We start from the raw sequence: 24,275 nt of genomic DNA on the forward strand, positions 1-24,275 counted from the left end.
GCGCTTTGTCTATATGTATAGTGAACTGCAAAGTTCACTTGTTTCTTTGCACAGGGCTATGTGGTGTGCCCGTCAGACAAGCGGTTCTTGCTGCTTTTCACCTTCCTGAAGAAGAACAGAAAAAAGAAAGTGATGGTGTTCTTCAGCTCGTGCCTCTCGGTCAAGTACCATCATGAGCTGCTGAATTATATTGACTTGCCTGTCATGAGCATTCATGTAAGTTCTACGACATTCACTTCTATGCACCTAAATGTTGCCCTGCAATATACGTTTTGAATGTACCAATGCTGCAGTTTTTCTACGACATTCACTTCTGTGCACCTAAATGTTGCCCTGCAATGTACGTTTTGAATGTACCAATGCTGCAGTTTTTCCAACTGCAACGTAAAGTTATATGATTGAAGTTGAGACTTGTCAAGTGTCTGAAGCAGAACCTCCGTGAAGGTAGAAAGACGACCGAGACCGGGGCTGCGGGAAGAGAACAGAAAGTTCATTAGAATGGTGGACCGAACAGACCGTCTCACTCTTATTTCCTTACAAGACTGTTAACTGATGACACTTGCCTAATGAGAAATGTAAATCGTAAAAGGGCAGAGGTGCTACCTTTGACAATGATCAATGACAATGATCCAGTTGTCTCAGTGTAGGCATAAACTGAAGACATGTCTTCTTCTGCCATAGGGGTACTGCATTCTATTGTGCCCTTGCCTTGATTGTAGCACACACTTGGTTTTCATGGGCCGTAATGATGAATGCAATGCCCTTGACTGTTCACTCACCTGGCTTTCATTGTAAGAGAAAGAGTAATGGCGATATTTTATCACTTGGAAAATGAAATGTGTTTCGTGTGAGCCGCAGTGGACCACAGGCATCACTAATCATAACTGTCGAAGGCCTCCTTATCACTAACAACAGCTCAGGGTATCTCAGTAATGAAGCAGGCACAAACAGTGCCACAGCAGTGTGTGGATTGGATTACAGCAATTGTTAGTGCAAATGATGACAGAGTGTCAATATTGGATATTATATTTTGCACTCAATTCTGATGTTCATAGCACTCTTTAGCAAATGTTATTTTTTCAAAAAAGAAGTGCACATTATATTCAAGTAAATATGGTATACAGAATTGAACATGGAGCATTAAGAGGAAGCTTTAGCTCGGGTGCTCCTATCTAAATACATGTAAAAGGAGAATTCGTTTTTCTCGGCAACCACTGCACCAAATTTGGCGAAGCTTGTTGCATATAAAAGAATAACTCAAAACCCAGTGACTGTTGGTTTGAAATTCTTCATTTGGGTCATAAATTTTTATTAAAATGTGGTGAAAGTCTAAAATTTTCTGATAACGAAACCATTTTAACGTTTATAACTCTTCAAAACTCAGCAGTGAAAAATGATATCACAGTTGTGTGAATTGCATCTAATAGTACATGCAAAGCAGGCAGCATTGATATGTTACACATGAATCTCAAAAGAACTTAGTAATATGGAAATACAGCTTTTGCAGAACCTTTGTACGCAACATAATAAATTCACGTAAGATATAACATGACATATCCAATTTGTCCGCATTCAATGGTATAGTGGGTACCGTTTACAGAACCGTGATATCTGTTCTAGATGCCGAGCTATTAATTTGTAAACTTCGTGCTTGTCTCTTTTTTTTTTCAAACTAGAATTTTTGAAAATCTTTATAACAAAATTCAGGCCCTAAATCAAAATTCTGCTTCTAACAGTCACTAGAATTAAACATTCTCTCTCAAATGCAACAGATTTCATAAAAATTGGTCCAGGGGTTATCTCAGAAAAACGTTTTTGCATTTTACATGTATTTGAATAGGCTGCGTCAGAGTTGGGCCTGAGCTAACGCTTCCTCTTAATAATATAGTTCAAGCAGGTACATCCGCATTTTTCTTGACCTTTGTGCACTACACTTTGTGCAATTGTGAGTTTATTTTTACTTGACCTTATAAGCTGTAGTTTGAAGTGTTGTGGAGAGTGCTGATGGTCACGATTTTGTGATAATTTTTCAGGGAAAGCAGAAGCAAGCCAAGCGGACAACCACATTCTTCCAGTTCTGTAACGCAGAGTCTGGAATTTTGCTTTGCACAGACGTTGCTGCTAGAGGCCTTGACATTCCCGAGGTTGACTGGATTGTGCAGTATGACCCACCTGATGACCCCAAGGTCAGTAGATAACTTGTTTCTGCATCTCTTTACTGCCAGACCCTCTAATAAAATAACTTAAAACTCTACAAAATGTGGCCATCATATCAATAATTTATTGTACCCGAGCTTACCACAAAAATGGCAGAAAGCTGAAAATCAGTTAACTGCAGACTAGGTAAAAAGAATCCAGGCTTCTCAGAAAGGCACCTAAAAGTGAAAGTGCACATCAAGTTGCCAAATTTGAGTTGGTTGAAAAGATTGAATGCTGACAACGCTCCCCAAACACTGATGAACGGTGACTGAATAAAAGAAACCTCAGTTTGGAGCGAATTTTTCAGCAAAGGGACTTGTCTCCATTCTGACAAAGACAAGTCACTAGTCAAAATCTTGGCTTCTGGCTGTGGCTTCTGGTTTTCAGCCACTGTCTCCATCTTTCTGTGAACCCTTTGCCTTATAACAAAGGGAAGTATATATTACAACCGACTTGCAATGTCAACACTTCAAAATGCACCTAGCATAAGTAGGCGGGATAAGAGGTTGGTTGTAGTCTTGGTGTGTATTGTCTTGTGCAGGAATACATCCATCGAGTGGGCCGTACGGCAAGAGGCGAGGGTGGCCGTGGCCATGCTCTCCTGATCCTGCGACCAGAAGAGGTGGGATTCCTGCGCTATCTCAAGGTGGCCAAGGTGCCCCTGCAGGAGTTTGAGTTCTCTTGGGCAAAGATTGCGAACATTCAGCCTCAGGTGAGTTCGATGGCAGTTCTCTGTGGTGCTTTGTTTTGGGTTGACCTCAGCATCCTAGATATTTCACTGCAGTAAGTGTCGCCACTGCTAAAGTAAAAAGAAAATATCTGTTTTGATCTATTGTTGGCTCCAGAATTCTGGTGCTCAGTGTGATGCCACAGGTCAATTCCAAGGCCACATTGGGACGGAAGCAGAATTAAAAAATGCTCATGTACGAAGCATTAGGTGCGTGTTAAAGAATTCCAGTTTACTGTAGTTAATCTGCTGCTCTTAACTATGGAATCGCCTGCAGCCGTTGTGTTGTTTTTAGGTGTTAAACTCACATAAATAAAAGTGGGAATAAAAGTTTGTGTCTGTTCATTATTACTAGTTTTTTTTTATGCTTGTATGATGTTTGTAGGCTATAACATGACATACCTTGTTAAAATGAAGTGGCATAAGGGGTTCTCTCATCAAAAGCATTATTTTACGTAGCCTTACAGGCCAGCTTAGCATTTCTTTTATCTGAAAATATATTTTTTCTTCATAGCATCTTATAATATCATATTTTTACTGCCATTGGTCTTTTTCTAAAACCTTTAAAAAGCCCCTCACCAGGCCCCATAGCAAATTTTGGTTGTATGCTCGAAGTTGTTACGTACCTATAAGGAGCGTTCAAATACAATAATTTTTCAAATTGGCTCATTAATAGTCGAGATAGAAATATTTCAGTGTCCTGAACCCATGATTTCTGGAGATGAGGGCCACTGCAGAAAAAGACGCTCTCTCCACTTGCGCCATCTAGCCTCCCTGTGTTCTCCAATACCAGACCTCGGCAAAGGGCCTCGCCTTCATCCCCTCCCCGCCTGCTCCCCCCCCCTGTGCGGCACACTCTCGCTGACGGTGTTGCATGCATTTGCACCTGTTTGTCTCGTTTCGCGCAGTGCACAATTGTGCTTGCTGTGTACGAGAACACCTGACTAGTGCTACATGAACACTGAGGCAGACACAAGCAGATCACAGAGCATGATTGCTCGCTGAAACACGGTAGAAAATGGCAGAGTTTCATTGTCAGCTTGCACGACTGCACAACGTGGGAACAAATAGATGAAACGGAAGTACATCTCTCCTTCTGTGGTGCGACGTAAAACAAATACAGTAATCCCTTGTTATAACGAAGGCAGCGGAACGGCGAAAATATTTGTTATAAGTGGTAATTGAATATAAGTGACTACTTGAGAAAAGCTAAAGCAGTCAAGCTTTAATTGTGCCGCAACTGTGGGGAAATCAAAATACAATGTATTCAGTGAAGCAAAACTTCATTCAGGTGCAAAAAAAGGCAGTGAGCTTTGGTTGTTTCAAGTACTTACCGGGCATAAACAACCCCTGCTCTTTGACCAAACATTGCACAAGGCTGTGGTCACCGCTCATGCATTCAACCTTATTTCCCAGCAGGTGTAGGTACTCCCGCATCTACACCATAGTTGGCAGCTCATGTGGCTTAGTCCTTTGGCTCTTCATCCTCATCAGGGCCACCAACAGTGCCAATTAGTATCTCCGCATCCGTCTCTGGAGCGACCACCGGAGCAGCAGCGTCAGCCAACGCTAATGTCTCGAAGTCGCCTTCTACCTTTTGGCCAGCAATTTTATAAACAGCCTCTTACAGACCACTGCAAGTCCAGTCATCATCTGGCTTGTCATTTTCAGGGTCGCCAGCAACGGCGCAAAAAAAAGCCAGTGGGCGCAAAGCTGTTGGTGACCTTCGAAGGTGCAAGTTCTTTCCATGAAAAGTTCAGCAAATGGATTGCACCAAACAGATCAATGGTGTGCCTCTCGCTGGCATCGTACGCTATGAGAATGCGCTGCAAAAGAGCCTTGCAGTATAGCTTTCAAGTGGTCTCATTGATGCCCTGATCCATCGGTGGCTGTATCGCAGCTGTGTTTGCAGGTGAAAATTCCACAGCGATTGCCTTGAGATTGTCGACCTTCCCGTGGCTCGGACAATTATCAATTATGAAAAGCATTTGCCACTTCTTTGCATCGAACAGTCTATCCAGAAGGCGCACATAGCCTTCAAAAATAGCAGCAGTCATCCATGCCCACTTGATACTTCTGTAGATGCATTCCTTTGGAATACTTGCATTTCGGAAGTACCGTAGCTTCTCGACCTTCCCCAGTATCACCAAGGGAAGCTTGTCCTCAGCTGTCGCATTGGCACCATACAGCGCCGTGACGCATTCCTTGATCTGCTTTCCTCCAGATGAGGATCCACCAGCAGTAGTCAACGTGCGATATGGTAGCATCTTGTAAAAAAATGCAGCCTCATCTAGGCTGTAGATGTCTTTGTCTTCATACTTTTCAAGTAGAGCTTGGAGCTGGTGTTGGCGCCATACGTCTACAGTGTCACGGTTCACGGCTATGCTTTCACCAACGATCGACTTCGCAGTCACGCTGTGTCATTTCTTGAACCACTCGAGCCAGCCATTGCTGCACTTGAAATCTCTATGGCCCATTTGGAGGGTGAGAGCTTGGACTTTTGTTGTAAGTGCAGGTCCATGTATGAGGAGATTTGCACTCCTGGCATTCTTCAGCCAATGTAGAAGTGCACCTTCCACTTCAGGGTATTTCGAATTGCGATTCCTCTTTCTCTTCGCCGAGAAGCTCTCTTCAAAGCCATCCAGCGCAGATTCCTTGTTTTTCAATACAGTTGATAAAGTAGACGGCGATATGCTGAATTCTATTGAGGTGTCAGTTTTCTGCCGGCCACATTTTTCCACTTCTTTTATGAGCAAAACTTTCTGCACCAAAGTCAGGCACTTCCGCCCGGAGACTGGCAGAGACATTTCTCACTGTAGACCACAAAAGCATATGCGAGGCAAGCCTAGCAAAGCACTCCGAATAACACACAATCACATGACCTGCAGCACGTATCCACATGCATGCGCCGTCGACGCCAAAGTGATTGAACACGGCAGGCGACGCAGAAGGCAAAAGCTTCAAAATGTCATCAGGGCATCTCACTTTCCTCGTCAGTGCATGCTAGTGATGGCGGCAGTTTCAATGGTAGGGTTGGCATCAGCTTCACGTGTAGCAGAAGAAAGGCGATTGGAGTTGTGGAGACCAAGAAGCAGGAACCGCAGAAGGGCATCCATTGATGAAAGATTGTGGTCGGGAGGGCAGGCCGGAAGAACGCAGCTTTGGAGGAGCAGTGATGTCGAAACTGGCAGCAAGGAGGCGAGGAGTTGACATGAAGGCAAGTGAGAGGAGTGACTGGCATCCAAATGGCTTGCAGACTGGAGAATGAATGAAGAGGGCAAGGCAATGGGGGGCAGCTTTTATGGGGGGGGGCGCAGAGGTCACAGAAGACTACAAGAATATCATGCTGTAAAGTGCCATAAATGCTGTGGCTCGAGTCTGAGGTTGTGTTTGTTGTGCTGAAAAAAAACGATTAGCCGCTCATTGTGAGTACGCAGTGCAATCTTGATAGCTGAACAGATTTGCAGTAAGGGCTTTGCATGATCACTGGGTAATTTCTTCCCGAGGTGTGCAGTCATGAAGTTTGCAAAACAAGAGTTTTTTGGCGTATCGTTGTCAATGATGCTGTGCTAATTCTATGGTTCAAGTGTCGGTGTTAGCGCACCGTCGCATCCACGCCATTGACAAATGTCTAGGGACAAAATTCAGTGACTTTACCATGCATTTAGACTGTTTGTCTAAAGTCGGATGGCGCGAATCGAGCTTGACTGGCTAGAGAAAATTGTTGGGGAAACACCAGCTTGCGTTGACCCACCATGTTGACAGCCTGACTCGCCGCTGGCGACGCTCGGATTGTTTGTGTTTTTGGCAAGTTGTCAGTCGATTTGCACCGTCAAAGGTGCAACAAAGCTAGAGGCAGTTTTATTGCGATGCAGGCGGATTATGGCGAGCGGCGAGCAAATTTCTGGACTGGCTTCCCCAAAGTCCTCTTTCCGATTTTTTAACAAAGCTCCTCATGTCAAACATGGCTTTTATAATCAGAGGCATGCTTCTTTTGTGCTTTTTGGCACGTTTCAGCACCAGAAGTGCCCTTTAGAGCGATAAAACATTGCTCATCGAGCGCACCCCATGGAATGTTACGGCACGAGTCTGCCCGCTGTCTTTTGGCCACTTTTTAGCTTAGCATCCAAGAGACTGCGGTTTTCTGGCATCACAAAGCGTCAGGAAAACTTCCATTTTCGTGTGGATTCTATTATGGGGGACACCAGCCATGCAATTGCGACTGAGATTAATGGTCCGGGCATGCTGCACCGTGGAATTCGACAGCTTCCGTTCACTCTGCAGTAAACAGCTGGGAGCACTTGACACTCACTTGGTACTCGTTACTAGGCAGTCATCAGTCGTGGGTTTGGTACTTTTGTGGCTTGTTTGTGCCTGCATGAGATTAATTTGGTGGTGGTATTATTTGACACCGCATGCACAAAAGGGTCACCGCTCAGCGGCGGCGATGCCTCCCCTCACCACTTCACTCTAAGTGGGTCGTGCTCTTCGTGTACTTCAAGTAGTGCAGCTTAAAATGCATACGTTCGGGTTGGGACCAAAAGAAATTTTGAATAAAGCAATATTTCGAGTAACGCGATTTCGTTATAACGAGGGGTTTCTGTACACGCAAACATTGGGTTTACATGTTTTATTATTTTTCTAAACCTTAATTCGTCTATTGATGCAACAGATTACACAAATAACAGTTGTTGCCTTGTATAATTCTCAAAGTCACGAGTCACTAAGAGCGACGTCACAGCAAACACACATGTACGTAGGCGCACTAGCACGTATGTGTCATCCCTCTGGCTTGGAGCGCGGCACCTGCAAGGGGAAGGGCAAACTGCATTTGGATTGAGATTTTAGCTCTTTCCATGGCACGTAGCAATGTACTACTTTGCAGACACGATCCTTAGTGCACATTGTATGCACGGCACTTGTCAGCTCAAAATGGCCAGACCTGGTGAGGGGCCGTTTAAAAGCTGTTGAGCTGCACTTTATAGCCGTCATGTCTGTCACAGGCAGAATATCACCATCCATGATGGATGCTTTGTTTCTGTGTTAAACTGTCCTTGCTTGTATTGTCAAAATTTGGTCAAGACTGTTACAGTAGCCTATGTTAAGTGTTGCTACATCTCAGCAAGTACCGAGTCGTATTATATTTGGATATCCAGAACACAGCAAAATATTGCAGAATTTGAAACATTTGGTGAGTCACTCGCTTGGCATAAACAGATTGACACTGTCATTGCAAAAGCTAGTAGGTTGCTACATTTTATTAGGAGAAATTTCGAACAGACAACGTGCGAAGTTATTAAGGAAACTTTGTGCTTCTTACATGTCAGTACAATACAGTACTTGATTGTGCTTGTGTAGTATGGGATCCCTATCAAGATTACCTCATTAATAGACTGGAAAAACTGCAGAACCAAATAGTAGGCTTTGTTTGTAATAATTACAGCCCATACTCAAGCATCGCATCTGCTTCATGTGCGTAGGAAGAAGCTAAGGCTCAAGCTATTGCACCGAATGCATAATAAGTCAGGCAGGTATCAATTACTACAACTATCTCTTGGAACCAGATTACATATCTACTTGTTGTGATAACAACAGAGAATCTCACCCTATAACTGCAGAACAAGCAATTTTTGCTATTCTTTTTTCCCCAAATCAATGAGACAATGGAACAGCTTATCAAATTATATAGTGAATGTGTCAAGTAACACTCTTCTATTCTATGCTGTGCTATTGCACCTGTAAAACAATTTTACGTGCTCTATCTGCTGAAGACCTGTTTGTTTCACTTTACTTGTATTTCTTTTTCTAAATGCTATAGTGGTGCTTTGATTGCGAGTTTGTGTCAAAAGCTTCCTTTTTTTTTTACTGTTTGTTTTGTTCCCCCTACGTAATACCTTTATGGCAATGTAGGTATTCTGTAAATATGTAAATAAATATTTTTTTTTTTGCATTTGTGTGTGTCTGTCTGTGCAGTTGGAGAAGCTCATTTCCAAGAACTACTACCTGCACATGTCAGCCAAGGAGGCATACAAGGCGTATGTGCGAGCCTATGACTCGCACCACCTGAAATCCATTTTTGATGTCAACACACTGGACCTCATTCAAGTGGCCAAGTCGTTTGGCTTCCTGGTGCCTCCAAATGTTGATTTACGTATCCTTTTGCACTGAAGGGCTAAGTGAGTATAATGTAAATATGGGGACATAAAGGGCAGACTGAAACGCAAGGACATTTTTTGCTATCCACAGTCAGTCAGTCATTTTTTGCTATCCACAGAGCAAATTTTAAAATGATTATTGAATTATTAGTACTGATCAACTAATAATTTTCCATTAGGGCCTATTTTATAACAACAATGCAAATGCAAGGTTTGTAAAGCACATGCGAAAACGTGCAGCAGAGAGGGCTACCCAAAAGGTAGCATGTTGCGAACATGCAAGTGGTGCCTTCAAGCGTACCCTATGTACAAACCTTGTGTGTAAATTGCAGCCTTTAAGTCAACAATTAAAACTTTTATTAATCAATTATGATTACTTGATAAGAACACAAAATATACTGGCAGCTTCCTTAGGCAGTTACAAACACACTGTAGGTTTTGGCTGCACTGAAGGCTTCATTGTTATTAAACTTGTTCAATGTTAAGTGGGACGCCCTGTTGACTAGTGCACAAGCTGCCTGGCTGGTTAGATTTGTTAATGAAGCTTGGTTTTAGTTGGCTGCAAAACATTGCTCTATTGTCCCTTTTTTGTAAAATGCATGTTTTTGTTTCCTAAAACAAACCTTTGCAGCTGTGTGCAAGTAACTCTTACGGTACATCAAATACAGTGAAGCTGTATAATGGAGTTCTCATACCCTTCAGAAATCTTAGCGGTCTGGTTTGTTGAGACAAATGACAACTACTGTACTGTATCATTGTGCAACAAAGATACACCCCAAAGGGTGTAAACTTTTGTTAGTATAGTCAGGGCTCATAACTGACAGTGGAATTTGTATGTGCATTTCACCAATGCCTTGGTCATATGGCCACTTTGAGACTGCAGCAGGTATAGGCTACATTGCTGGCACTTCTCTGGTTGATATCTGATACCAACCATACTGATGATCACACAGAAACGGTTGTGGAACTGCCTTTAACAGCTTCAATATAAAGACAAATCTCTTGTAACATATATGAGCCACTTTAACTCAGTCCCAGATGTCGGCAGCAGCAAGGCAAGGCCCAGGAAAAAGGGCCGAGCTGCCAACTACGGCTACGAAGGAGGACCACCCAAGAAACGTGAAAAGTCCGTAATCTACAAACCTGTCCCTGTTGGAACGGACAACAGGAACAGACAGTTCTCACGGTAACAACTGCAAGATCCGCCACCACTCGTCAACTGTTGCACAGCTGAACCATTAAAACCACGTCGTTATTGTACTTTGCCTTCCATTATTTTGCTTCTGTAAAGCCCTGCGTGTGTGTATAACATGGCGAAGATGAAGAGCATCTTGCATATTTTCGTATGGCACAACCTTGCTTTGTACAAGGTCTGTGCTCTTTTTTCTGTCAAAATGTGCTTAAACCAATCGAATTGGATATTCTTGCATGTATTTCAGCCATGACAGTGAAATTACTGCAAAATGTGAAGGGGACATGTTCATGTTGGATGGAACTATATTGGAAATACATCATAAATGTGTTGTGAGCACTCTGCAACTGTTTCACATTCCAGCAGCTGGAATGAGAGAATAGTCTTGCTTTCATAGTCCTTTACAATTTTTCCCCAGTTGAGCAGTCTTTATATGATGTAGTTTGCGTGTCTTCCCATTCACTGTAACATTGTTGCATTATTTACATGAACCCCTTTGCATACATTCAGATTACCTTTGTGTCTCAGAGGAATACCGACAGATTTTTTGAAGTTGTAGAAACTGCCATGTTTCTCACACATAAAAGAATGGCACTTGGCAAATGTTAAAGCTGGGAAACAAGTCTTTTCAAGCTTAGGTAGCGTGAAAATACAGCGACAAGGAACACATGTGCAAAGGACCAGTTCCTTGTTGACGCCGTCTCAACTTGAAGTGTGCAGCACCAACTTGCCGAAACAGTACTCTTAAAGCAGACACATTTTAATTTGAGAACTACTAAAGTTGTTTATAAATTGTGACATCATGTCGCACTAAGGATAATTACGACTGCATTGCTAAATATACTAATAAAAAAAAGAGCAATATACTTTTGTGAGCATTTCTTCACAAAGTTAGCCATGTGTCCTGATGCATCCACCTTCTGTGTACCAAAACTGGTTCAGAGAAACAACCAGTATTATTTAGGACACTCTAGTGCTTGTTAGTGTTCTTTTCCGAAGGTATGTTAGAACAATCATTATAATGTAAAGAGTATTGCTAGTCAAAAACGTTATGTCAGTATTCCTTTAATGCCTTCCGCTTGCCCATTAGTGCTTTTCGATCACTTTTACTGTGACACTACTCCTGTCTGCTAGTGTTCTGCAATGATTTCAATGAAACCCGACTTCACTGCTATTGACAGTGCTATTATTTACAGTGTTTTAACTGTTGCATATTCTAAATGAACATTTAGACACTCACTACATAGATGCCCAGAGAAACTATGAAAGTTATGCAAGGTAGCTGGTTTGGTGGGTTGGCCCACATACAAGCATGCAAACACATCAAGAGCCGAATGAACCAACGGGGACTAGTGTAAAAGCATGGCCAAAAGGAAGTGCATGATTTGTAGCTTCAAAGATAGATTTCCTTCTCCCCTTTCTTTTTTGTAAATGCTTGTCAGCTTTATCAACTACATCAGAATGCTGACTCGAAAACTTGCTTCTGTGCCGACCTGATGCTCTTGCATGAGCAGAATTAGATTGCTTATGTATGCATGTTGGCAATCGCATCACTTGGATTTCCCAGAGCAGCAGCAGTATTAAATGCAGTCAAAATTCATTGTAGCGAAGTCATATCCGACATGAAAATGCCTTCATTTTATCGAATATTTGTTATAAGCATATATTCGTTGCATGCTATCTCACTATTGGCGGGAAAAAGTTTCAACTGCCGGTTGTTTTCTTGTGCTTTAAATTTGCCCTCGCAAGCTCTGTTAAGATATAAACAAAGACACATTCTTGAACAGCAAACACACAATTTATTTTAGAAACAAACATCTTTATATACAGTGAGTAAAATGTGCCTTTTGTGGCACAATGACAAGTTGGTGTGCTCATTGCTGTGCACATTGTGGCCCTGACTTAAAGCATAAATTAAAAATGCTGGACATGTCACTGTTGGTCTCTTATTTCCTTTCTTACAAACTAAACCCCGTGACAAGCAACATTGACTCCAGTTCAGAAATGCGATGGAATGGCAGCCTGTCTAGAGGAGCTTGAAATGGCACAGGAGACCCCAGTGGTCGCTGGGAAAACATCTGTGAGGCTTCAATCTTTCCAGCCCCACCATGCCGAAAAATGCTGGCTTCATGGTGGCAGGTTTAGCAGCTCTTATGTACACTCTGTCGAAGCGGCAACGAGGCTTGAAGCGGCTATTCCATGTGACATTGTCGTTGCGTGTCATGTCCCACGTGTAGCGGACCTCCTTGCGCTGCCCGCAGGATTCCCATACATCCTTCACGCCCTGTGGCAGGCCACCGAGGTCCTCAACCTGAAAAACGCAAGATGTATACTTGAATCGCAGAAAGGAAATCAAAGTGGCACTCAGACACGAACTCTGCAGTTCCCTCTCATCTTAAAAGAGCCCCTCACCAGGCCCCATTGCAAATTTATACGCAAGAAGTTGTAGGGCACCATCAGGGAGCATTTTACCACAAACAAATTTCAAATTGCTTCCTTATTAGAGGAGATCAAAAACTGAAATACTGAGCTGTCATGAAGTTAGGAGGCATGCTTCACAGCTAATGTATACTCTTCTCTCCTTTCTCGTGCTTCGACTAGTGTCTGCAAGCGGCATTCCATCCCTGCCTTCTTCCAAACTAGAGAAGAAGGATTGCGTCCTGTGAGCTACACCTTTTTGCTGTTTGCTGCATTCCCAGTGGCAGTAAGGCGTGTTCTGCATTAGACAACTTGCTAAGCTCAGAGCGATTGATGTAAGTGTGAGTGGTCATGATTAACGACGTTGATGGCAGTGCACTTTGCATTGATGCATTTATGCGTGTGACCTTGATTCTCTGGCTGGAAGCAGGGTTCCGTCAACAGGAAGGGCACATAGGCTTCCCTTTGAAATTCTAGGGTGTTTTTTCACAGAAACGACTGCCACTGCACAATGTATGCGTTGAACTTGTCAGTTGGCGAGAAACTTTTTCTTTAATATAGTAAGAAAACATTGTCAAGCTGTTTACAAGACTTCTGTGAACATGTGAGCCAAATGTCACTGCACTGCATGGAGCAGGGAATTTACAATATAGTGTCAAAAAAAGTGAAAAATCACTTGCCCTCGTTTCTGCAATGCTGACATGCAGTGTCATCACAAGCAGTGGACCCACAACAGCTACTGGCTGATTTCATGATCACGAGAGCATTCTTGGTATTAATACAATTATTGCTCATTTGATTTAACTTAATGAAAAATATGTCCGCAATCTCAAAAACACAGAAAAACCATTTTATCTTTGTAATTCTAACCATGAAAGTTGCACATTGCTGCACCTGCTGCGATCTGCCGAGATTAAAAGCGTAGCGTAGATACGGCGACCACCACAGGGTGCCGCCACGAGCCGTCTCGCGTTCAACCTTTGGGCACTGGCAGCAAGGCATTGCTCCCTTGCACCCCTAGCCATCTCTGTGCAGCTTCTAGCACGCTAGTGAAAATTAAAGGAGACTGAAAACTGCTGACCAATCCTATTCCTACGTCCAGCTTGAAAGATTCGAAAAATTTTCTCAGCAGGATATTCATGAGGAAACATAATTCAACACTGATGTCACTCTATGATTAGTTGAAAATTGTTTTGGGGCCCCTTTAAGGCCTGCTTCTCTGTGTAGCTGCAAGCATAATAGATGATAATGGTGCACACAATGTTCCTATCTTTTTTTTTCACCGACAGTTTCGTAAGTGTCAGTGGTGGCTATTGACTTCCATGATGCAACACGGAACATCCTAACAAAACTGATGATTACTAGAGACTAACTCCAGAAAAGGCAACATCCAATGTTCTTATATAGCCAGGTAGAGACAGCACATCGAATGTTCTTGCGAGTTGTACAAAATTACACAAGGTGGTTGATGCAGACAAAAGTGATGCAGTTATAGTGTTGCCGAGGAAAAGTGAGCACTGAAGTCCGAGAGCATTAAAATAAGGCACTACAGTTTTAAGCACATTTACTTAAAGGAAGACACTCCACTTAAAGATGTTTTCTTCTTTAAAATTTATGGATGCATATTGATCAAAATTGCATGACGCATGTATTTTGAGATGCTGATTTAAAATATGCAACTGATTTTCCTGTGTATTTCAAATATTAAGAAATTTATGTTCCTTGAGTGCACTAGTTTGGAAGTGAGCTCTCAGTGAAATGCAGGTTGTTTTGAAGGAGACTGGCATATCAAAATGATGCTGAATGATCAGAGCTTGCCATGCTACAAGAATGAATGCTTTAGACTGATTTCGGCCACAGTTATAGCATGTCAAGCACTTTAAAGCAAGAATACATGCTAACACCCAAGACAAAAATATTATTTCAAAAGTGTGTGCGTAATAATATTTGTTCATCTTATAAGCCTACTGCTCTAATTGTCTACCTTTCAGACAGAAAGACAAAAAAATCATTGTGATAAATAAAATTGTCACACTATCAAAAGTGCTGCCTTGACAAATCAAGGAAAAGCACTTCACATGTTCAATGTGATTATGGAATGGATAAATCAGTCAAGAATGATACAGGAATTCAGTCAAGCAAAAATAAATGCACTACACCAAACTGGAGCTCAAGGAATGCGAAAAGATATTTGGGCCAATTTTTGGTTCCAAAGGGTAGTGTTTCCCCTTAACAGTAGAGAATGCGTGCAATTTGCCAGCAGAGCCACATAGATGCTTCTAGGTGGACAATATAAAGACCTTGGCTTAACAGTGCAGATAAAATAATGGTTTGTTACCTCACAGCAAAATGGAACAGCATTAGAAAATTATCGTTACATTATCATGGCCCTCTTGGCTAGCTGCTTTTGGTGGTTTCAGTGGAGAGTGACTCGCTGAAGCAGCAGAAGTGAGCGGAACAAATCAAATTTGCAGGAGCGCACGCCTTCCATCAGCAATTTATTTTCATATTGCATCCACATCATGTGTGTCAGAAGCAGCTGAAAGGGCTGGCAAGAGCAATAAATTAGGGATACACTGAGGATAAAGCAACAACTAATGGTACACTTGAATAGTTCCTACAGTGCTCTAACTCGGATTGAAAGAATGTGGAGCCAGCTTTAGATTGCACCTACAGGAAGCCTGCCGAGGCTAAACATAGGGCCGCTTAGCCGAAAAACGGGAGGCTCAAAACGGAAACGTGCCAGCGTTGCTTCTCTTGTAAAAAAACATGGATTCACCACAGCGTGCGCACGCACACACACACTACGTTCGCACCAAAAAAGCCTGTGGCAGACTTTACAACAATGAAATGTGCAGCAGCTGCATGACTGGACCTCTGCTGGATCCCTTCAAGATGTAGCAAGATGGTGAGAGCAAATCCAACTGCTGGTGGATTTGCTTGTTCGTCCAGAAAGCTGGAGCTCAGCACTTTGGATGAACAGGCAAATGCCTTCCAAGCACATGAAAGCAGCAGTCATATTTAACGTAATACAATAGAGGCAGCAGCCATGTGAAATGAATTTTCAACGTGTTTGCGGCATGCTGCAATTGCATGTGTTCGTGTATTAGTAAAGAAGTCATGGCCGAAATGCATTCCACAAGGTTGCAACATTGGCAACTACTAACTTCAAAAACGCCATTCAACATGGCTTCGCTTAAATCCAATGTTATTTGCACAAATTGGTTAAGTTTCCCAGACTCCTTTCTGTAGTGCCTCCAGGCCCTGAAAATAAATAAATAAATAAATTGGCCTAACTTCTTGCAATGCAACACAGTTGTGATTCCAGTGAGGGCTTCATGTGTCGTGAAACACACTCTTAACCCCTACGCCAGATAAATTATGGAAATGCAGTCCATGCGAACAACGTTTTGGTAATGACATTGCAACCATATTAAAAACAGCGGCATTAAATAAATTTCTCGTCTGCAACCACTTCATGTGATTTCTAAATAGAGAAGCTTTCCGTACCTCACTGTCTCGCAGGTTGAGGTCGCCACCAAAGATGACTGTCCTCTCGGCAGGTTCTTTTACACACTTCTTCAAGCATTTGTAGAGCTGCACTGTGCGCTGCTCACCAAAGTCGGCCGTGCTTTCCAAGTGGGTGTTCATCAGTGTGATGGGAAGGCCCCTGAACGATGCCTAAGAAATAAATTTGATTGTTTGTTGAGCACGAAAAACAAAAGTTAAGTTAACCGCATAATAAATTTATATATGACATGAAAACACCTATGCTCTATTTGATATGCATTATAAGCATCTATTCGTTACACGTAGATACCAACGAGATATTTTAGATTTACTTTGTTGTACACAAGTTCAATATGTAGAGATTCAACTGTACAGGATACAGAAAAAGAATAAGACATCCACAATATCTTTGTAAAATAGATACAACAGCGACCTTAATTCAGACAATGGTTAAGTGTGCAGGGAACTGTGACAACCGTGCAACACACACAATCCCAGCCACAATTTATTTTAAAAAAAAGCTTGATTTCCGCTAGAACATAAAGAACACATCATGACAGCCTTGAAATCCAGCAGTCCTCACCTTTATGTAAGTCACATTTCGACCCATAGCAGTGTTTGAAAATGGGTGTATGACATGACTTTCATAGTCAACGGTCGCCTTCCTGAGCAGGGTGACCGTAAAGTACTCAATGGTGTTGCCCATGATGCACTTGTAGCCAGGAAGCAACGTCTCGAAGATCTCAGCTGAGGCAGGCACCACTTCTTGAAGGAATGCAACATCTATGCCAGCACTATAGAAAAACAAAGAAGTTTTGTCACATCACATCAGACTTGTATGTAACGAACTTGTAGTTACTTGTAATCAATTATTTTTGGCAATTTTGTTATGTAACAATTACTTTGTTTACATGGTAATGCTTGCTGTAATTCAATTACTTTCTTCAGTAACCAGTTACATGTAACCAGGTACATTTTTCAGCTTTGAGCAATTCAATTTTCCAAACCTACACTGTGTTCAAAGAGAAGAAAACGTACAGTGCTCAGCGATTGAAACGCGATACTCAGACAGCAAGGCAGCCAGTACTTTTAAGATGCCTTCGCTTCGCTTAGTGCAGTCTTCGACCTCTGATACAGAGAGAACTTCTTGAACATTAAACACGTGTTTCCATCTGTTTTACATATAAGTGACCTATTACACCTGTTTTGGCGACTGAAACACACCAACAGTATCTTCATGGCTGTATAATACACAGCTTTATGTTTTAAGCTACTTTACAAATTTGGCCACCTTTTCAAGGAATGTGAATGTTTGCTGGTATCTGCTACAATTAGTTGTTTAAGCTTAAATGGCGAATGATTGAAGGGTGATGGGTGAAGCTCCACGAGATATTGTCCATCAAATTGAAACAGTGCTTCCATGCCTCGATAGCAACAGCCTCTTTGGACGTTGATGCCATAAAATCACCTATGAATGATTTTTCAGTTTTTCACAGGCCTTTTCGGGAATGCATTCCCCTAACTCCAGCAACAACGAAGCACTGTGCTTCACAAAGGACTCAGGCTGTGAGAATCGCAGCATTGAGTAACCACAATCTTCTGTTAGTGGTGGTGAGCTCTAGCAAATAGCAGGTTTAGCCAGGTGATCGAGGCCGACAATTGCTCCAACTGAGCGCCTCTTCCAAGGTTATTGCGGTATGTCACATGTGAATCAAACCAATCTCTTAGGTGTGCAAGAAGACTTGAAGCCTCTTTTTCAACATCATTCAGCATTAGTACAGGAGGAGGTGCCAGAGTTACAAAAGCCATCAGGGGGATTTCCAATAAGTAATTTAACAATATAGTAATCAATACATTATGGCAACATAGCAGTGACAGACATTAGATTACACGAAGTTAATGAAGCACATAATCAAATACAAGAAAGGTGCTTACAATAAATTGAAGTTCAAGTCAAAGACAAGCAAATGTAATAGATACTGTGTATCAGTAAATAAAAATGTAGTAATCGACACATTAACTGTCAGTTAATATAACTGGTCCTTCTGGGAACACAAGGTGTTGCAGGCACGGATGTGGTTTTTCAAGTTCTTAAGCAGAGCACCCTTTTTATCTCGGCATTTTGGGCAAGACCACAGAAAGCGTTTAATGTCTCCAATCTCTTTACATGCAGTTCAGTTTGGAGAATCGACATGCCTAGTCCGAAATAACCATGCTGCTATATTAGCAGATCCTTCCTTTTGAGCAAGGTGTTTGTACGTTGCAGCACAGCCATTCTTTCTACCATACTCATCGAACAAGTTCTGTGTCACTGCAGATGTCTTCACACACACAAAAAAAAGGGGGGGAATATTCTGAAACAAATTTTGAGAAGCAATTCTTAGTGAAAATAAACAACCTCTGGAGAGCGGCAGAGGACACATAGAAAAAGCAAGTCCAGCTTGTTCTATTTACTGTATTTGTGCAATGCTAACAGAAGTAGAATAGAAATAATGTTAAGATAATTACTTTTTAGTAATTGCTCAATTACTTTTGTGGAATGGTAATTGGTAACCATTATCGATTACATTTTTAAATAAGTAATTGTAATTGTAATTAGTTACACTTTTTTCTATACCATGTATGAGTCCGTGTAAAGTCTTGCAATTTATTTTTCACAGTGCGACAGTGGGAAGCACATACTTTCACGTAGAAAAAAAGCAAGAAAGAAAAAGGAGGTAAGAGACAGTTAAACTTTGTGAAGAGAAAGTTGCCAATTTCTGGTATGTTAAAATATTACTTCTGTTGCTGTGCTATTGCAACTTTCCATTATGCATGTGAACAGCTTGCTTTTCATCAAGCAGCTATGCTCCGCACTCACATATACAATTTAGTAGTTCAAGCACTGCCCCGTTCAAATTGGAATCTACACATCCATCGTGTCACAAAGACAATGTGAATGTAGCACTAAGCAGAAGCTGCAAGACACCAGTTGGTCCTTACCTTTCAATTGTGGAGCAGACTGCTTTCGCACGAAGCACCAGGTTCTTATCATCAATACCATCTGTGTTCCACGAGATAAGCTTCAAAGTGTTGGGCTGACCTTCTGCAGAATCTGTAGCCCTTGGCCCATTCCTGTTGCTGGTGGCTGCCTCGGCAAATATGGCTGTTGCAGCAGCTGCCAGACTTGGACGGCTGCCACTGAAGTAATAAAATACCAAAGGAAAGATCTGTCAATGCTGACAGGAGCGATCAACAACTGAACTTTATTAATCAAGTTTTTGATAGAGCTCCAAAACGCTCTTTAACTGTGTTTCATCAACTAAGTATGCGCTATATCTTATGGCGAAAAGAATACAAAAGGAAGAAGACTACAAGTAAATTTTGAACGCCTAATCTAAGAAACAAAAACTTACTCCACAACAAGGACCACGTCTGCGCGGTTGTCGTCCCCAGATACCCTCACGGCACCTTTGTTCTTCCTGTCTTCAAAGAAATCGTTAACAGATCGCTGCAAGGAGAAACACGCTTTAGGAAGAGCTGTCTATTTTCATGTGAAATCAGTGCTCTATTGTACTTTACACACAAACAGCAAACGCAACAGAATAACCTCCTATATATCGGAGGCTATGGCAACAGCCACTGGCGACTAGCATGGCGCGCCAGTAACGCTGCAAGGCGTATCGTGTGCTTTAAGAAGCTGGCGTGTAGTTTGAAAATGACAGCTATGACTCTCGCACAAATTGGTCTACGCTATGAAGTTACACGTGGTGCTTTGAGATCAACAAGTTAAGGCGTTGCGATGAGCGTGCTCCGACAAGAAAAGCAGGCAGCATTCGACGATGCATTAGAGATGTAAGATACCTATACACACCACGTCACAAGAAAGCGTGGCAATGATTTTACGTCGGCGATAGCGAAAATTGGGTTCCTGCCTTGAGCCAACAAAATGAGCGACCTCGGAACAATGAAAGTACGCTTGACAAAATACCGGCTAGCTAAGCAAAACCTCACGTGCAAAGGGAGCGTACTATTAACGTGTACATTCTAAAGCGCTATGATTCTTAAAAAAGATGAAATGAAGTAGTCTACGTGATAAAGAAGTCTACCTCAAGATTCCAGGACCTGTCTTGAAGATAGAACTGCGCACAGGCAGTGTCCGTTTGTGTTATAGCAGCAAATTCTTCGCATAATTGCTGGCAGACCTTGCCATCAGGTATGTCGTCATCGGTGTCAGAGCTGCTCATGGTTAAAGCTGGTAAAGTACGACTGGGACTACGTTTGTAAGAGACTTCACAACACAGGACTGCAGAGGATCATGCCGCGCTTTTTGAGGCACGCATCACAAACATGAAAACAGAGCCTTGGATTGATTTGGCTAGGCTAGTCATGGGCTAGTCACGGGGATAGCTTGCAGATAAGGGGAGCTTTGCTGTCTTCACGAAATATCTTAAACATTTCTTCTAAATTGCTTAAGTGTCCTTCCACCGTAAAGATAAGAATAAAATGGTGAAATTGCAATTTAGTTTTCAACATTGCAGTGAGGCCAACCAAACTGTGTCCGACATTTATGACTGCGACAGCAGACTCAAGCGCCGTAAGTTTCAATAAGGTCCATGCTTTCAGTCATTTTTCCTAAATGTTCGCCGGAATGTTGTTGTAGTTACCTACCATGGAGTCGCTAGATATGGCACGCTTCCCTTTTCTTTGAAGAATCCCATCTAACCATATATTGTTCACTGACAACCCCGTTTTCTCTTGTTTGTGGGATGTCCTCTTCTAAGGACGTTTACTTGGAACAATGAGCAAAACGAGAACAAGGTAAAAGCGGGAGCCAACATTTCGACAAGCGGACTTGTCATTTTCGTTGGCTCGATCACCTTTTACCTTGTTCTCATTTTGCTCATCGTCTTGAATTTCCATCTCCCGCCTTCCTCGTGTTTGCCCTGGATTACGTGGAACAAGTCATTTACCAAGTGAACCGAGCAGTCCTATCGAACCATGACACCACATTCCAGCGTGGTAAGTTTCATACATAGACTTTGTGCTTTAGGTATCGTAGTTTTAGTCACTTGTCGTACATATGTACCATGGTTTCAGTTTTGTAGAATGCCCTCTACGTAGTAGACGGGTCAGTGGTGCCCTCCTGGCCTGAAGCAAATACGTAGGATGAAACCTGTTTTGACATGTACGCCGCCAAACTTGTGGGGAAAATGCACTATTATTCCACTTACTTTTTTAAATGGACACTAAAGCAAAACACTAAATCAGTTTAGACGGATAAATTGTTCATTGAAAACTTTGTTGTTAATTTTGAAGATGGGTTGATTATTAGAAAAGAAAATGAAGCTCAAAGCTTCAGTTTTTGAATTTCGCGCCGAATTCCCAACGTTCGCGCCACAGAGCTCCATATGGTTCATGTCGACGTCACTGTGACGACACGGATTTCAAAGTATGTTTTTCGTATTTGTGGCGCGTTGGCTCAGCAAAAGTCCCAAAAACTCGCTATGTTCAATGTTTGGCTCCTTTAGGACACGGTGTAATCTACCGCTAAAGAGTAAACTAGGCCTTAAAAGACGCTGTAAAAATCCTTAACTTCACACCTAGCTGGTGCGGGAACTTCAAGGAGACGTCGCCACCCGTCTCTTGTTATTTCGTTTTGTCTGGCTTACCAAGCGCCTTATCGTGGTAAGAGTAGTGTCATTGATATTGTGGTAAGAGTAGTATCGTGGTAAGAGTGGTGTCATTGATATTGTAGAAGCGTAGTTTAGTGGTAAAAACGAAATTATTTTTTTCTTTAGAGTCCCTTCAACAAAACGTTTTACGCACTGAAGTGCAAAAGTAACAGTGATGCCAATGTATATTGTCGGGAACTTCGGGAATTGATATCTCGAAACTTTTTTCATCTTGAAAATTCGTTCCCATTAAGTGAATACGCCATTGAGTTACTATACTGACTCTAGAGGACAAGCTACCCATAGGGCCCATGCATTGAAATCGGCACGGAGGAAGGAAATCGGGAACCGCAAGAGCGCCGCCATGTTGCTACGCCCCGAGGTTGCCAGCTCCTGAGACGCTTGCTAGACTTGGTGGCAGTAGTCAGCTTTAATCCGGCAACCGTAGCAGCGTAGCTGTATATGGCTGTATGCTCACGTTTACGCCTACGCCCATGCCTACGCCCCTCCGGTAAAACCCCCAGTCCGGCTGCGCTAGCCGGAGTACCGGACAAGCTAGAAGTCTATATTCTGTATCAAGCTGTACAATACCGTATATACTTTAAAGGGACACTAAAGGGAAACAATAAATCAGTTTAGACTAATAAAGCATTGTTTGAGAAACCTGCAGGCAGTCATTTCAAGAAAATAGTTTGAATATTAGATGAGAAAATGAAGGTCCAAGTATCAGTATTTGAATTTCGCGCTGAAACGCCAGCGCTGGTACGTCAGCGTGACGTCAGGGATTCCAAAGTTTGTTTTCGCATTTGGGCCGCGTTGGCTGAATAAAGGTTCCCGAAACTTGGCATGTTTAATATTTGGTTCCATTAGAACACAATGTAGTCAATCTGTACCGCTCTATATAATTAGGATACCATCAAAATCCAAGACGTCACAGCCCCCAGGTGCGGGAACTCAAGTAGGTGTCGCCACTCGTATTTCTTTCTCGCGCTTTTTCTGGCTTACCAAACGTCTTATCGTTGTAAGAGTGGTGTTTTTGGTGTTGTAGAACGGCGATTTACTGATGCAGAAGAAATCACTTTTCACTTTAGTGTCCCTTTAAGGGCCTTGGTTTTTTTTTTCTTTTCTTACTTGCGATTTTGATGACGTGCGGCCGTTAAACGGAACTGGACCATTTGGTCCAGTTCCTTTTCTGACTACGTACGAGTTCCAGGAAGTACGTTGCACGCCTTCTCGTGGAACGCATGCCGGGATTTGTTCGTTGTGGCGAGCACCTCTTTCTGCTTCACCCACCGACGTATGCACCTATCATTACACAGTTTTGGGCGTACGCAGGAAACTCGCCGAGGTGACAGTGCGCATGCGCAGTACTCAGGAGCACGCACCGTCTCTTGCGCGCGCCCGCAGCTTTTCAAAAGCTACGTAGCGTCCTCTGCGGGCCAGCTGCGGGACGTTCTCGCGTGCCTATGAGAGCGCACTTTTCGACATGGCTCTTGTGACTCCGGCTTGTGGTTCGACTTCTTGGCGGCTGATATTGGCTACACTGTTTCAGGAGCTATAGCATGGCGGCGCTGAGTAGCACTCTACCGGCTCCTGCGCGTGCAAGTCAGCAATCCCACGTGCGCGCGCTCTTTGCTACGTACGCACGACCTCGCGCGCTGCGGACGTGGATGGTTGCGGGCGCCCAACTAAAACTAACTATTAGACAGTTGACGCCGCAGTTGCGGTCGGCTACTCGCTTGCCGTGCTCCTCGGCGTACGCGACAACCTTGAGCTTAAATGCCGCGCCGTATTCAGTCAAAAGCTTCCTCTCCATTGCGGACTACCGGAATCTGACAGACGAGCCGAAGTAGCTGGCTGCTGAATCTAACCGCGCAAAGAAAATGCGTGCAATGTTTTGACAGAAACTTGCAAACATGGAGTATTAAAACGTGAACAACGTTTTACATTAATGGTGAAAACGGCTGTTCTTTATTCTGAGACCATTCGAAAAGCATTCGGTACTTTTCACTTTTGGAACCATTCGATTCGGTCTCAGAAATTACTATTCGCACACAACTACCTTTATTTATGATCTTCTTATTATAATAAACAACTGATTACTACTACTAAAAGCGAACCATGGCTTGCCTGTTTGGTGGGATTTAGTGTATGTGGTTATGCTGTTTATGCTCCCCTGTGCACATATTAATTGACCCTTTTGTTCGCCCTGTGGCAGCAGTGCGTGCATGACCCCAGAGAACCTCCGGTCAATAATTTTTGACAGTCCAGTATGTAAAGAAAAAAGAAATATTTTGTCTCGTAGTATACTATAGGCTTTTGACGTGTTCAGATAGAAACGCGCTCTATGCGACGAGCCTGTCTGCAGCTTTCTTGTTATACTTACCAGTAAAACTCGCTTGTCAAACATAACTGCGCAG

The 24,275-nt window shown here is 42.7% G+C and overlaps 2 protein-coding genes across 2 annotated transcripts in view; one reads left to right on the plus strand and one right to left on the minus strand.

The window, feature by feature from the left end:
* Positions 1-10,341, plus strand: part of pit (probable ATP-dependent RNA helicase pitchoune) — a 34,052-nt gene extending 23,711 nt beyond the window's left edge. Inside the window, exons 8-12 of the mRNA XM_070539059.1 lie at positions 55-216; positions 2,034-2,186; positions 2,741-2,911; positions 8,900-9,077; positions 10,120-10,341. Coding sequence (XP_070395160.1) covers positions 55-216; positions 2,034-2,186; positions 2,741-2,911; positions 8,900-9,077; positions 10,120-10,271 — 816 coding nt within the window. The 3' untranslated portion in view covers positions 10,272-10,341. The remainder of the gene's footprint in view (positions 1-54; positions 217-2,033; positions 2,187-2,740; positions 2,912-8,899; positions 9,078-10,119) is intronic.
* A 1,708-nt stretch (positions 10,342-12,049) lies between these two features.
* LOC139060149 (tyrosyl-DNA phosphodiesterase 2-like) lies at positions 12,050-20,547 on the minus strand. Its single transcript, XM_070539060.1, has 6 exons — positions 20,290-20,547; positions 19,597-19,691; positions 19,184-19,381; positions 16,785-16,995; positions 16,202-16,372; positions 12,050-12,584 (listed from the first exon to the last, which is right to left on the minus strand). The coding sequence occupies exons 1-6, from the start codon at positions 20,425-20,427 to the stop codon at positions 12,300-12,302; spliced, it is 1,098 nt and encodes a 365-aa protein (XP_070395161.1). The 5' UTR covers positions 20,428-20,547; the 3' UTR covers positions 12,050-12,299.
* Between the last annotated feature and the right edge of the window lie 3,728 nt (positions 20,548-24,275).

This window comes from Dermacentor albipictus, chromosome 5, assembly GCF_038994185.2.
Source record: "Dermacentor albipictus isolate Rhodes 1998 colony chromosome 5, USDA_Dalb.pri_finalv2, whole genome shotgun sequence".
In the NCBI taxonomy this organism is placed as follows: domain Eukaryota; kingdom Metazoa; phylum Arthropoda; class Arachnida; order Ixodida; family Ixodidae; genus Dermacentor; species Dermacentor albipictus.